The following is a 14,639-nucleotide window of genomic DNA, read 5'->3' as shown; positions in this document are numbered from 1 at the left end:
ATTTAGAAAACAGTGGAATGTACTAACATAATTCTACAAAAAGCTTCTAGGTTAATTACCAGCCCAGTTCAATTCTACCAACAAATTCACATAAGTACTAAAATACATGCTCTGTATAAAGCAAATTGACATATTCCTTCAAGAGTCTCCATAAACTGTTATAGTTGCTATATAGCACAAAGTTTTCCCATGATTTCTGGAAGATACAAAGCAATTATTGCTGCTAGATAGTCTTTATTTTCCTTTAACAAAAAACACAAAGGCACAAAATTCACTTATATATTGTCATTATTATACAGGTATAAATAACACTCAGTATTCAAGTACAATCAAGTGCAGAGACTTCCTATACCTTATGTAAACACAAACTAATTTTGTATATCATGTGCCTTTGGCCCATCTGCCAAAGGAGTTACTATACAGCTTAGTGCTGTTTAACTGCATTCTGTCAAAAAAGTTAAGACAATGACTAAGCTGTTACAGTTATAATGACACTTCCATACTGCTTAAGCTGAATGCCTAAAGACATTTTAGCCTGTAAACATCTAGATATTTAAAAGTCACTCAATCCATTTTAATGGGTAAACATTAAAAAAAAATCCTAAAAGTTCACAAAACCAAAACTCCACTAGACAAGTTGTTGCCAATTACTGTAGCTTCTGTTCAATAACCTAAAACTTAGTATGCATTTGGTTAGTATGCAAATGGAAAATAAACCTGTAGGTAAATTTTAGTTCTCAAGTATACAAAACTAAGCTAAAGCGACCTGTGATTGTGTTAGACTTCAATCAACTGTACATTCTGCAGCGCATTAGCTCATTGAAAGAATACATGCTTTATTGTCAATATCCAGTAGTGCACATAGCTTCAACGTACTGTGGTAGTGAGGCAGTCTGAGCTCAAGAGAGATTTTAATTTGTACAGTTTTCAAAAAGCCCACCTGAAGAGTAACAACTGGCATGAACAAAGCTAAAAGAACTAGCTACAGAAGGCACTTGAAGTACTTATTCTGCTTCTGGGACAGACTTATCACTTTGTTCAGTTGGAACAGCAGAATCAATTTTCGTAACTGAAGGTTCACTTTCATTTATTGTTTCTTCTTTCACAACCTCTTCAGATAACTCAGCCCCTTGCTGCTCAGTACACGATGCCTCACCATCTATCTGGTCTGCCTCAATAATACGTGTAACTTGTTCTATGAGTTCTGAGAAAAAAAATAAAATGATTAAATTAATCATTTGATCACTTCCAGAAATACTGAATACACAGTTGACGTTTGTAGGGAAGTGTGGGACTTAGACTTGAACATTTTCTAATCACAGGTTTAGAGTACTGTCATTGTATAGAAATTCTTTATAAATACCAGGACCAACTTGCAATGGGTTGATATTTCTCTAATGGTAAGGCCAAAAGTAAGAATTTGCAGAGTTTTGTAGGGGGGAGAGAAAAGTAGACAATGGGAGGAAGAGATATTGAAAATTCATAACTATCAAGGTAGACATTTATATATTCTAGCACATTTGATACAAGATTACACACAAGAACGTTATTATAATTGCAAATTTAATTACTCAAAAGTTAAGAATCAGAATTAAGGTTTCCTATGCAACCTTAATTCAGTACCCTTGTGCATATTCATTATGATATAGTCTTTAATTACGTGTTCACATACCATTTTTTCCACAGGACCCCTGCCTCATTCCATGGACAGGACAGCCCTACTCTGGAACTGAATCAGAGCCGGGCAATGAAGGAGGCTGTTTGTAGGACCCCTTGCAGCTTCTGCGAGGGCTGGGGCAGCTCAAACTGAGCTGACTAGGATCTGATTTTTCTGTGTTCCCATATCATTTTATCCACAGGACCCCTGCTTCATCTCTTGCAGAAGCTAGAAGGTGTGTAATATTTGGCAGGGGGGGATTAGGCCTGCCTATAACTATAGGCCCAACCCCTCAACTACGGGGGAGGAACCAATGAGCCCAGACTACAGTTGATTTCTGGGGATAACAAATGAAAAAAAACAGGCATGGGAGTGAGGTCAGAGGTAAAGAATAAGAGATCCAGAGGGGGACACAAAGCAGAGAACCCCAGACAGCACCCACTGCTTCTCTAAGGAGTTTAGGGAGTCAGTGGACACCGCCCAGAGGAACTCTGCCCAAAGACGTGAGTGGAAAAGGGATCGAAAATAGGCCCCACTATCACAGGACACCCCTCTGTGTAGCTTCCTCCTCCTGGAATGATGGATGGCCATCTTGGCCAGCACCAGGAAGAGGTTGATGAGGAGGTCCTGCAACTTTGTTGGCCCATGGATGCGGTGTGCATAGATCAGGTGGTGTTGGAAAAAAATGTGGCCAGAACCAGCTCCTCCAGAGTCTCTTGCTGAGGAAGAAGGGCTGCAACCCAATGTACTCCACAGAGATGTGCACCAGGGTCTCCTCCTCGTTGCAGAAGGGGCAGGAATCATGGGATTTCGTGAACTGCACCAGGTACATGCCTGTGATCACAGCTCTGCAGAGGAGCCACCAACTGATATCCCTGGCAGCCTGTGGGACCAGACTGGAATATAGGCTGGCCCGCCAGGGTTCCTCACCCTCCTCTGGTTGCAGCAGGTCCTGCCACTTGGTGTCAGGGCAGGACACAAAGGTGAGGATGTGGATAGTATGAAGCACGAGCACATACAGATGTTCTCTGGGCAGGGTTCGGAGGCAGCCTAGCTGGATGTTGTGCAGTTAGCTCAAGTAACATGTTGGGAGTGGCTGGAGAGGCTTGCAGAATAAGGGTCCAATGATGAGTTTTGGAGCAGCAGAGGTGAGGGACTCACTTGAGAAAAGCGAGAGAAGCAGGAAGCAAGGCTGCCCTCAGCTTCTGGAATGCACAACAGGTGATGTGCAGGATGGAAAGCCCCATGCACTGGCCAACAGTTGCAGGGTCCACCTAGCCTCTCTGACCAGAGTCCAGGTGTGTTATGAACGAGGCAGGGGATGCAGGAAGAGAAAGGGTGGTCTCACAGTTAAGAATGCTGCCCGGGAAAACACTGCATTCTATCCCTGCCTCTACACAAAGTTCCTGTGTAGTGCTAGGCAAGTCACTTAAACCAACTTTTCACAGGTGGTTATTAATTGTGTGTTCTTTATTTTCTGTATGCACAACTTGAGATCCAGATTTGAGTCTGATTTGCAAGACTGAGCACTCACAGCTGCAACTGAAGCCACAGCTGTACTCTGATCATATGAACTGTTAAGTACTCTGAAAAAATCAGATTCTAGTCAGCTCAAGTTGAGCACTGAAAGTTAAGGTCAGAAGTGTCCACTAATCTCCAAGCTTCCCATCTCATCTCTCATAGGCGTTATGAAGATACATTAATGTTTGTGATGTACACAGATACTATAGTGATGAGCACGACAGAAAGGCCCCACAAGCAAATTAATAATTTTGTCTTCAGAGGAGAGTTTCAATACCGCGCAGTAAAGGCATGGGGACACTAACTGAACAATGAGGAGGAAACAAAATATTTAATACTTCTCATTAGCTGGGCATCATTTAACCTACACATTGAATGAGGCAGGGATCCTCTGGACAAAACTATGTGATCATATAATAACAAGGGGGCAGATTAAAGTTGGACAGACAACCTTAATTCTGGCATTTCCTAACTTTTGAGTGCTAAACTTTGCAACCTTAATATTCTTTTAATGTAGTTTTTTTTTTAAATATAATTTACTAAGTCTTTAAGAAAGCCAACTATAAAAACAAATTCCATTATATGGCATCATACTGACACTCATGAGGTTCACCAGCAGGGCTGGACTTTTTAAAGCCACTACGCTCATCTCTGCCACTTGAGCTAATGTTGTAAATGGTAGCAGTAGAAGGCTGTCATCCTCTACATGGATCAGCACCAGAGTGGTAAGACACACTAATGGGGGGTTCACAGGTATTTGCTGACAGCAAAGGAATGGGGAGATTCAGGCATCCTGGATTCCATTCCAGGGTCTAGAGGGGAGTGTGGTCTAGCAGGCACAGGCTTCTGCACATTCCCTCCAATTTGACTCCTTCTGCTCTGTCCCTCTACCCAGTCCCTATCTAGTCTCTTCTCCACCCATTTCACCATCCCAGCCTCATTCCCTAGCAAGTCTAAGACTCCACTCCTCAGGCTTCTCATCCCAACATCAGTTTCGTGGCCCAGCCAGTCTGTTTCATCTCCAGGCTCCTCATTCAATCTGCCTCTCCACTCCTCCTTGGCCTCCAGTCCTTCTCACCCGCCCTGGTTTCCCAGTCCCAATTATTCTCCCCAGACTCCTCATCTAGTCTGTCTCTCTTACCCCCACCCCACCCCACCCCCTGGTTCCTTGTCCCAGTCAGATTTTCTTCCATACCTTACTTCAGTCCCTGTCTCAGACTCCTTGTTCCAATCTACTCCTTTCTTTGCCCAGTTCTTATCCTCTCTGCATTCAAGTCAGGTACCTTTCTTCTGCATGGGCTCTGGCCCCAGAGTGGGTGGGAGTGCCACTGAAAGCAAAGGAGATACACTCTTCCCCTGCTATCAGTTCCAGTGCCCAGCCACACCGTAGCCTGGAGATTTTTGCAGCTCCACCAAGAAGTCTGAGCATGTGTGAACTGCAATTTTTCAAAAGCTTATAGCAGCCAAATTTGGGTGGATTTTCAAAGGGAAAGCAAAAGGCACATTCTTGATACAGAGACCACTCCCCTGCCAAATTTCAAGCCCCTGAACTGAAGCATAGGGGCACACTAGAGATCTCAAAAGAAGATTCCAAGGATGTGAAAAGGTAAGTAAAAAGTAAGTTTTTATCATTTAAAAATAATTCTGGCAAAGGGCTGAACTGTTTGAGCTGAAACTTTCAAAAAATATTCAACCTGAGGAGACACTATGCATAAAAAATTTCAGCATAAATGCTTAAAAGTTGGCAAAGTTATATGCAACTAAAACCAGAGTCTTATAACAGCTCCACCTATTATATAACAAACTCTGATGTTTAAAGCTTTCATGTGCAAATACAAGGTTTTAATTTTACATTATAAAAAAATTGGTTATGATTAATGTAAATGTCTAAAATCATTTAGATCTCAGTAACAATTTAACTGCTAGTAAAAGCTGTAATTATAGAGGGATAAAACTCTGAAAATGAAATAAAAAAGGACAAAATATTACAATGCAAATATCTTATTTACTTGAAGTCTTTGGGTATTAGCAATTAGCCTTGATTGATTTAATTGAAGGAAAATACACCTACATATATCAGCCTTCCACACAACTGTTATAGACTGCTTAAGATGGATTTTAATATGTCAAAGCCATTAACATATTATAGCGCTCTTAACAAAAACCTGATCCCAACAGCCATGCATTTCTTAATATCCTTGCTTAGCATTTAGTATTTAACAAAAACATGTTAACAGAGCCTTCTTCACAATCAGCTAATGAAGTCAACTGTCCTACCTTTGCAGTAGGGAATGTTTCCCACAACACCCAGCGAGCTAACTATATTATGATTTCACAGTTTGACTAAGGTGGTAGGCATTTGTTATTAGGGAGTTCACAAAAATCATGTAATAAGAAAATATCAAATGGAAAGGAATCCCCCTACAACCTAAAATGCAACTATTTATTTTTTAAGAAGCTGTGGTAGCAACACATGAAACCAGATTCTTAGATTTTGAGTGTGGGGAGGAACAGCAGGAGGAAGGAGAGGGAAAAAGGAGAGAACAGAGAAACAATCCATTGCCTAGTCTCTCAAATTCTGAAGCAAGAGACTTTTGTAACACTTCTGCAACAGTGATGGCATCCAGCCACCTGTAATTCTACACTCAAGGAATCCTAGCAGCACTAGCAGCAAAATTTCAAGAATTCTGGCTTTTCATAACTCTGTTCACAAAGGCTTAGAAGTAAGGGAATTTAACCCTTTCTGAACTAGAAAAATCTGTATATGATTAAATGGTTTCAAATTAAAAAATTCTCTGAAAACCTGGGTTATCAAAAGTGAAACAAGTTTATTTAATTCAATTCAACCTAGCACTCCACAGGATATCAATTCTGTATGACAAGAATGGAGCAGCAGAACTACAGTTCAGAGATATACATAAAAGATATGTGAACAAGTTACTGTATACACAAGCTTTTCTGCATTTTACTGTGCTTTATCTGGTAGTAACAGTATTTCACGCTAAATAATAAAGGCCATCCAAAAAGTTTCAAGTTAGAGTCCGGGGATGCATATGTCTTACTCACTAAGAGTGAAGTGTGACACAGGAAGGTAATATTTGAAAGTTTTCATCTAGTTATACACAAAGCAAAAATGTCTATTTTCAACGCAGAATGCCAGGTTTCAGTTTTATAGACCATGTGACATCAGCATTGTATCATGTAGTCAGCTCCATGGTGTCACATTTAGATTGACTGGCAAACCTCATACTACCAAAGTGCACATTTTGGGGAGATGTATGGAGTCTCTTTATTAAGTGAATTTTAAATGTTCTGAAGAACCAGCCACCGGTTAAATAAGGATTACTGGGTTAAATCAACTCTTCAACTCCCAGCTTTAAAGAGTCTCATGCCCTGACTTGCAAACTACAGAACTTTTACTAGTAGTAAAAGCATGAAGGGCAGTGCATGCGTCACCTAGTTTGGAAACATTCTGAACAGAGGCATAACACTAACACATACCCCAACCCTCTAATCATTTCTTTAGTTGTTCCTTCCACTGACAGAAGTGATCTCAGAAACTTCATCTGCTCTTTTGCATTGGGCAAACATTGTTATTTTTATTATTCTTGGTACAATGCAGGATAGCTTAGCAACCAAAGGTCTTAAAGTAACTTCAAGTTTTTGACCTTTATATGAATTTTCTCAAAGGCTAGGTTTTCTTCTCCACTGTAGCAGACCCAGTGAAATAATCTGACTTTTAGAAATGTGCACTAGTGAAGAATGCACTTTCCAGTGTCTCAAATACCTGCCTGAGGGATATTTGTCTCACAGGTATTCCGTGTGCATGGCTTTTATACCATGAGGAAGGAAGGAATACATACATTTTAGTTTTTCTTGAAGAAGAAAGCCTAACATTTACACAGCAATTGCATCCATATGCCCTTTACAGTTCTGCCAAAGAGGTAGATGAGAGCTCCTCAGCAAGTCAGACTGAACTGAGTAAAAGGGTCAACAACTTAGGACATTTTTACACTGAAAAAGAGTCGTATTAGAAATAACTGAATCCAAGAAAAGCTGATTCATCTCCTCAGTCCTCTGTGCCAATGTCAGGAGGTCTGAAGAAAAAAAGCACATAAGACATCTGGGGGCAGAAATACTATTCTTCCAAAGAAAATAACTTACGGGTTTAAGAAATGGTGCCCTAGTGCTATTCTCTTACAGAGCTAGAGGATACTGGTTAAGCCTTACTGGTTAAGAGACAAGCCAATTCTTTGCCGACAAAGTTTGCTTTCAGATCCAGTTTCTTGATCAGTCATTCTGAGCTGTCATTCAGACCAAGCTAGATTTATTCCCCTATAGTAGTTACTATGTCTCTGCTGCAAGTATCTCAAAAAACATATCTGACATTTGAACCAGTGTCTATTCTTCTGGAGCATCTGGTAGGTAGCCAAACAATGGGGTCAGTACTTAGTCTTAGAGACATGCATAGTTGCCTGCCGAACTTCAGTCTACATTTCTGAATCTCCCTTTTGAAGGGTATGACTCTTTTTTTTTTTTTTTTTTAAAGCAGGTAAAATAGATGACCCTGGAAAAATAAAGATATCAGATCATCTGCCACATTGGCCTATCTCCTGGCCTGCCCCAACTGCCATTAAAAAAAAAACAAAAAAAACTTTGAGCATCTTTTTGTTTCTAGCAGCCACCTCATGGAAGATAGTCTTTGCAATCTCAAAACATCAGATACCCAAACCATGGTCCCCTTCGTAGTGAGGCAGCATTTCTGAACTTTGGCAGTGAATTGTATGGGATGTGCCCATGTGTGGGCGTGTATACAGATTTTTGAATTGAATGGTTTTTATTCCACTTTTGATATGTAAGAAAAGCAATAAAATCTCTATGGGGAAAAAAAATTTCAATCTTAAGATAGGATAAGGGACCTAGAGCTCATATAAAACTCCTTGACTTTCTCTACCTTTCTGGATTATTTGTTCCAATATTTTCCAGCACTGCAATCATCTTTGATTGATATGTCTTGGAAGTTAAAGTTTATATTGAGTTAATGGCACATCAAAACCTAATCTCCTTTCCGGGATCCTTCTTATAACAAGTTTCTAATGGATAACTCATGTCCCTGTCAGACAGAAGCCATGGAACTAGAGCTAGAGCTTTATTGGGGCAGAAGTTTTACTCCAACTATCCTCAGAGAAAAAGGTTTCTGTCCCATTTTTGAGCACTGAAAATGGAAAAAACAGTGAAAAACGGAAGTTTAGGATGGCTTCTCAGCAGCTAGTATGGCTTATCTGCTTTCTCCCATCCCATAGTAAACTGACTAATTTTTATCTCCCAATTTATAATCCTATCAACTCTTGGAACACTTGTACGGTTCTCATTAATTTTACATGTTCCTTTCAGACACATTAGCAATACTACTAAGATTACTGGGTTCTTCTTCAGCCTTACACTATTTTTCCTAAAGACAACATGGCTTTAAATCCTCAAGATACATTTTTGCATCCAAGGTGGTCAGAAACTTCTACATAAATCAATGTGTTTTGCTTCCACTGTTTCTTCCAAGACATGATCTCCTTGGGGAGAGGAGATTAGATTTCTGTTGTTAAAATGACTCAATTTTGTTTTATTTAAAAACTCAAATTTAAAAAAGACTGTCCACTTGGGGGCTATGGGTGCCTTTACCATCAGCTAAAAGCAAATACAAAAGCCAATTACAAAAAGAAAATCAAAATAGCAGAATTCTTCCATGCACCAGTCACTAGTCAGCACATTACATATTATCTGCCCAACAAAAATCCTACGATCACAGCTCTACCCAAATATCAACTCAGAGGAACTTTGTAGGATGCTTGGGTCAGATCTGAGTTATTTTAGAATGAAGCTGTGTACTGGGGGGGGTTGGGAGGAGGATGCTTTCCCAAAAGACTTCACAGAGAATGCCTTGCCAGCAGCCTGTTCTCTAAAGGTTCAAATTGAGTACCTATGCAGATCTCAAATTGTGGCAGTATGGTATAAGGAGACAGGAAGGTCCTTGGCCATTTAGGTTTAGGGCCTTATAGGTCAAAACCAACACCATAAACTCTGCCTGGAAGCCAATAGGCATCCAGTGCAGATAGCGGAGCACAGGTGTCACATGTTGGCCACAAGATACCACACTTATGAAGCATGCTGATGAACCATGCACTAGTTTCAGCTTCCAAACAAATGTTAAGTATGACCACCTTGAAGAGCACATTACAGTACACCTCTACCCCGATATAACGCTGTCCTCGGGAGGCAAAAAAAATCTTAATGTGTCATAGGTGAAATCGCGTTATATTGAACTTGCTTTGATCCGCCGGAGCGCGCAGCCCCGTCCCCATGGAGCGCTGCTTTACCATGTTATATTCGAATTCGTGTTATATCGAAGTAGAGGTGTAGTACAGGTGACAAAAACATGAAACAAAGGACAAGGTCAGCATCAGAGAGAGGACTTCTATCTCCTGATCAAATACAGAGAGGAAAAAAAGCCCTTATCACTGCCACTAGTTGATCATCCAAAAGCCGCTGGTAATCTAATCAGACCAAACTACAAACTTTGGTTACAAGTTTTGTAGATTCACACTCATTCAGGGTGTGCCAGCTTGTCTGCTTCCTTACTGCAACTTACCATTATTACCTGAGTCTTCTCAGGACTGAGTCTCAACCAGCACACTCTCACTGCACCCAGACACTAGGAAAATCACTGAATCGTACTCCCTGGATTGGTGAAATATAAAGTTGGGTGTCACTAACTCAAGCAGCCTCATATATGCAATGAATAAGAGGGATGAGAATAGGGTGACCAGATGTCCCGATTTTATAGGGACAGTCCCGATATTTGAGGCTTTTTCTTATACAGAAGCCTATTACCCCTCCACCTCCTGTCCCAATTTTTCACACTTGCTGTCTGGTCACCCTAGATGAGAAAGTAGATCCTTGTGGTATACCATGACAGCACCTGGGGTGGGGGGAGGTTAAGAGCAAATCCAATACTATCTATCAAGAATAAAGAAACTAAGGCAATGAAATGCAACCCTGTCCATTCCCTCCAGAGATCCTGGGCATGTTCAACATCACCTCATGATTTAAGGTACTAAAAAGCTGATTGAGGCCTATCTTACAATGAACACCTGATCTGTTTGCATCAGGTGGTTGTCAATGCAATAAAGTATTCTGTGCCATACTCAGGTTGAAATCCCAGTTGCTCAAGGTCAAGTAAATCAGAGCCACAGATCTTCCAAGATTTGTCACATTGCTGCCTTTCTACATTTTTAATTGGATATAATGCTCTATTTTTGGTTATCAAATATTTTCAGTGTCAGGATTTGGCTTTTTCCAACAGGGACTAAATATGATGCACTCAACAGGAACATTTGGAGACACAGAACAACAGCTGCTGATCCCAACTAACAGGAGAAAGAGAAGACTACACATGATTACTTTAAAGCACTCTGTGCTCTGTCTTCAAATGAAACCAGATGAGCAAAATGGATAAAACTGTGCTTTGTTGCTTCTTAAAAATTCTGTTGGAGATTTAGTACTAAAATGACTCAGGTTTTAATCTACTAGAGGGAAGGCAGCTACCAGGGTTTCCCTAATGAATTTCTCAATTACTGAGATATATTGAGGCTGCCATTTGGAGCTCAATTCAAACATTTACTAAGCACTAGTCTTTTGATTCAACTGCAAGATAAGATGGTAGGCATGTGAGAGCAATTTGCTCAACTAGTTTTCCTAAGGAACATCTCTGCTGGCTAATCTCTATCGAGTTGAGATCTGCAGAAGCAATTTCATGGAGAAAAGAAGAGCAATCACCTTAGTGTTTTAGTGTCAACAGGTACTTTAACCCCATCCTCCTATGTCTGTGACCATAAAAGATTATGCAGCAGACTAGTGAATACTTGGACACAAAACTGGGAGGAGGGAGAGGGAGGGGAGGGAATTGGATCTGGTCATCTTTACTGAAGGTGGTTAGTCATTTTGCCTATGTGACTGTGGTTTTGCTATGTTGGTAATGACATTAGCCTTACTCCAAGGCTATGGTTTAACAAGGTTACTGATCCAAGTCATGTTTCTGAATGTGCCAACATTTTGGTAGAAGTTACTTTCCTGTTGCCAACATCTGTTGTAATTATAATTAAATATGCCATTTTTTGCCAGGACAGAACCGTCTTAATAGCTGATCTGCAAAAGCCTTGCTTACAGTTTATACCTCATTAAAAGGAAAGCTTAGTAGCTTAAGTTTACAGAGTCACATTAATTAAACCCTTTAAAACAAGTATGGGTTAAAACTACCTGTAAGCAGAGTTTATGCTATAAATTAGATCTGACAAAAAAAAATGGCTTATTGAAAATGCTTTTTGACAGATTGAGAGTATTATTTTCATAAGACAAGGCTGCTCAAATGAAATGCCTTGAATCAAGTCATGGTCAGTTTGTGCATAATGACAAAATTACAAATTAGCATCAACCTATAGTGAACCATCTAATATGGGTACAAGAAAACATTTTCTTTTGGCTAGTACAGTTAGAGAATTAATATTTTGTTTTATACATTATAATGCATTAAAAGACAGTAGGTACAGCATTTATCTAGTATATTATATGACTAAGATTTTTCAGAAGATAAGGAAATTAGATGCCCACATCCCAGTAATAGTGGATGTTGGGAACCTAACTCCTTTCTTCTGTAAATCCCAGCCTGTTTTAAAAATTTAGTCCGGTGCACATATATTATACTTTCATACTTTACTTATTGACAATTAACTTATTGACAATCTGGATTGCATGTTTGGTTTTAGAACACCTTAATCCTTTTTCAATTATATCAATGACTTCTCTATGTGTAGAATGCAGATCATCAGGGAACTTTGGAAAATAAGAAATGGTTAATACAAGGGAGGGATACTTTACAATTTTATGTGCAATAGCAGCAGGAAGATCTGGGTCTGTGTTCAATAAAGAACTCAATGTTTAACTAATATAACTCAAGATCACACTGGTAAAATCAAACTGATGGCCATCATGACTTTCATTATTAAAAAAATCAATTGAAAGATGATCCATATTTAATACATTTCAATATAATAAGGAATATTAATGTAACATACCTGAGAAAATGCAAAGAAAAAAAATACTTCTTTTCAGAGAAGCAGAATTACAAGGTATTGTCTTTAAAGACAGTTTGCTTCACTAGCAAGATTTTCCCTCTATGAAGACTGAGTTCACAGATAAAAGCAACTACACCCTGAGCTGCTCTAATCTATGCTGGGGACAGTTACAGTCAGCTTCAAGAGCAAGAGGGGGCTGTAAACAGCTACTTTGGAGTTCCTTCACTTTGCTGCATCCAGAGTTTATTGGGTGCAACTAAGGACTGAGCCTGAAACCTCTTGGCTAAAGAGATTAAAAGGTAGGAAAGCTAGGAAGACTAATAAAGCCAATATGGCTCCATCAGGCACTCTTTAATTATATGAAAAATCAAAAAGGAATCCTACACAAAGTGGAGAGATGGACAAATTGCATGCGTTTCTTCCTCCTTGTTGTTAATATTAATTGGTAAGCATCTGGCCACAGTTAACCTTATTAGTGAATGCTGAAGCAAAATAGGCATTAAACACCTCAGCCTTTTTGATGTCATCAGTTATTAGCTCTCCTTCCTTGTTAAGCAGAAGACCTACACTTTCCTTAGAGTTCATCTACACTGCAACGTAAGACCATGCTTGAGCCCAGGCTGAAGCCTAACCTGACCAATGCAAAAAATTTTAAAAAATTGGGCATGTTAGGCTCAAGAAAAGAAGACTGAAGGAGGTCCTAATAACAGTCTTCAAATATAAGGGCTATTATAAATAAGATGAAGGTTTCTAACCATTAGAGGAGTGAAGTTCTGGAACAGCCTTCCAAGGGGAGTAGTGGGGGCAAAAGACATATCTGGCTTTAAGACTAAGCTTGATACGTTTATGGAGGGGATGGTATGATGGGATAGCTTAATTTTGGCAATTAATTTGGCAACTGATCTTTGATTATCAGCAGGTAAGTATGTCCAGTGGTCTGTGATGGGATGTTAGATGGGGTGGGATCTGAGTTACTACAGAGAATTCTTTCCTGGGTGCTGGCTGGTGAGTCTTGCCCACATGCTCAGGGTTTAACTGATCGCCATATTTGGGGTCGGGAAGGAATTTTCCTCCAGGACAGATTGGCAGAGGCCCTGGGGGTTTTTTGCCTTCCTCTGCAGCATGGGGCATGGGGCTTGAGGTCTTCAAACCACAATTTGAGGACTTCAATAACTCAGACATAGGTTAGGGGTTTGTTACAGGAATGGGTGGGTGAGATTCTGTGGCCTGCATTGTGCAGGAGGTCAGACTAGATGATCATAATGGTCCCTTCTGACCTTAAAGTCTGAGTCTATCCAATTGTTCTCCATGTCTACTCTTTGTTCCCCCTTCAGCTTAATCTGTAGTAAGAGAGATTTAAATTAGATGTTAGAAAACCCTTTCTAACTATAAGTGTAGCTAAGTTCTGGAAGAGGTTACCAAGGGAGCATGGGAAATCCCCATCACTTTTAAGAACAAGTTGGATAAACACCTGTCAGGGACAGTGTAGGTTTTCTTGGTCCTGCCTCAACTCAAGGTTTCTTCCAGCCCTGCATTTCTATGACTTTATGATTAAGTAGGATTGACTAGAAACTGGAGAACACAACAAGGACCTGAATAAGGGCTAAAGCAGCAAGAGGCACTCCCACATCAGAGCCAGTGAGCAGCTCCTTCACTGACCAATCAGAAAGGAACTGTCTGGAATGTTCTGGAGCCTCTAATAAGGTTATGTCTACACTGTGAAGAAAAACTCATAGTGCCAAATCTCAGAGCCCAGGTCAATTGGCTCAGGCTGTGGGATTAAAAATAGCAGTGTAGACATCCCCACTCAGGCTGGAGCCCTGGTTCTGGAAGCCAGAGAGGGTGGATGGTGGTAGACCCTGTGTCCCAGCTCGAATGGGATGTCTACACCTCTATTTTTAGCCCCACACCCCAAAGCCGAGGAGCCCGAATCAATTGATCTGAACTCTGAGACTCCATGCTTCAGGTTTTCCTTTGCGGTGTAGACATACCCTGAGGTACCTGAAGTTGGAGCATACTCAGTAAGTTAGAGCTCTCAAGCCAGCCTGCAGGTGCCTCACTGGATCAAACTTCTCAAGACCTAGAGGCAGTTTCTCACATGACTCATGCTGAGGCAGGAGACATCAGTAATGAGAATTCTGTACAAGTGGTATTTTTAGAGAACTCAGGGCACTATTAGCAAGTAATTAGACACTAATTGTGTGCATTTTTTACCAGTTTAAGCCATTAATGATCTTAATACATCACTACAAAAAAACCCCACATTTATTAATCTGTCCTCTGTGCAATGGCAAAGATGATCACCCTGCCTCTTCATGCCACATACAAAGTGAAAG

The 14,639-nt window shown here is 40.3% G+C and overlaps 1 protein-coding gene across 2 annotated transcripts in view; it reads right to left on the bottom strand.

The window, feature by feature from the left end:
• Positions 1-217: 217 nt before the first annotated feature.
• The window catches only part of LNPK (lunapark, ER junction formation factor), a 77,938-nt gene continuing 63,516 nt past the window's right edge, over positions 218-14,639 (bottom strand). For both annotated transcript variants that reach the window (XM_039495501.1, XM_039495502.1), the window contains exon 13: positions 218-1,204. In XM_039495501.1, the coding sequence (XP_039351435.1) occupies positions 1,005-1,204 (200 nt within the window). In that variant the 3' untranslated portion in view covers positions 218-1,004. The remainder of the gene's footprint in view (positions 1,205-14,639) is intronic.

This window comes from Mauremys reevesii, linkage group 11, assembly GCF_016161935.1.
Source record: "Mauremys reevesii isolate NIE-2019 linkage group 11, ASM1616193v1, whole genome shotgun sequence".
Taxonomy (NCBI): Eukaryota; Metazoa; Chordata; order Testudines; family Geoemydidae; genus Mauremys; species Mauremys reevesii.
Note: the sequence above shows the minus strand (reverse complement) of the source record. Positions and strands in the feature narration are given on the sequence as shown.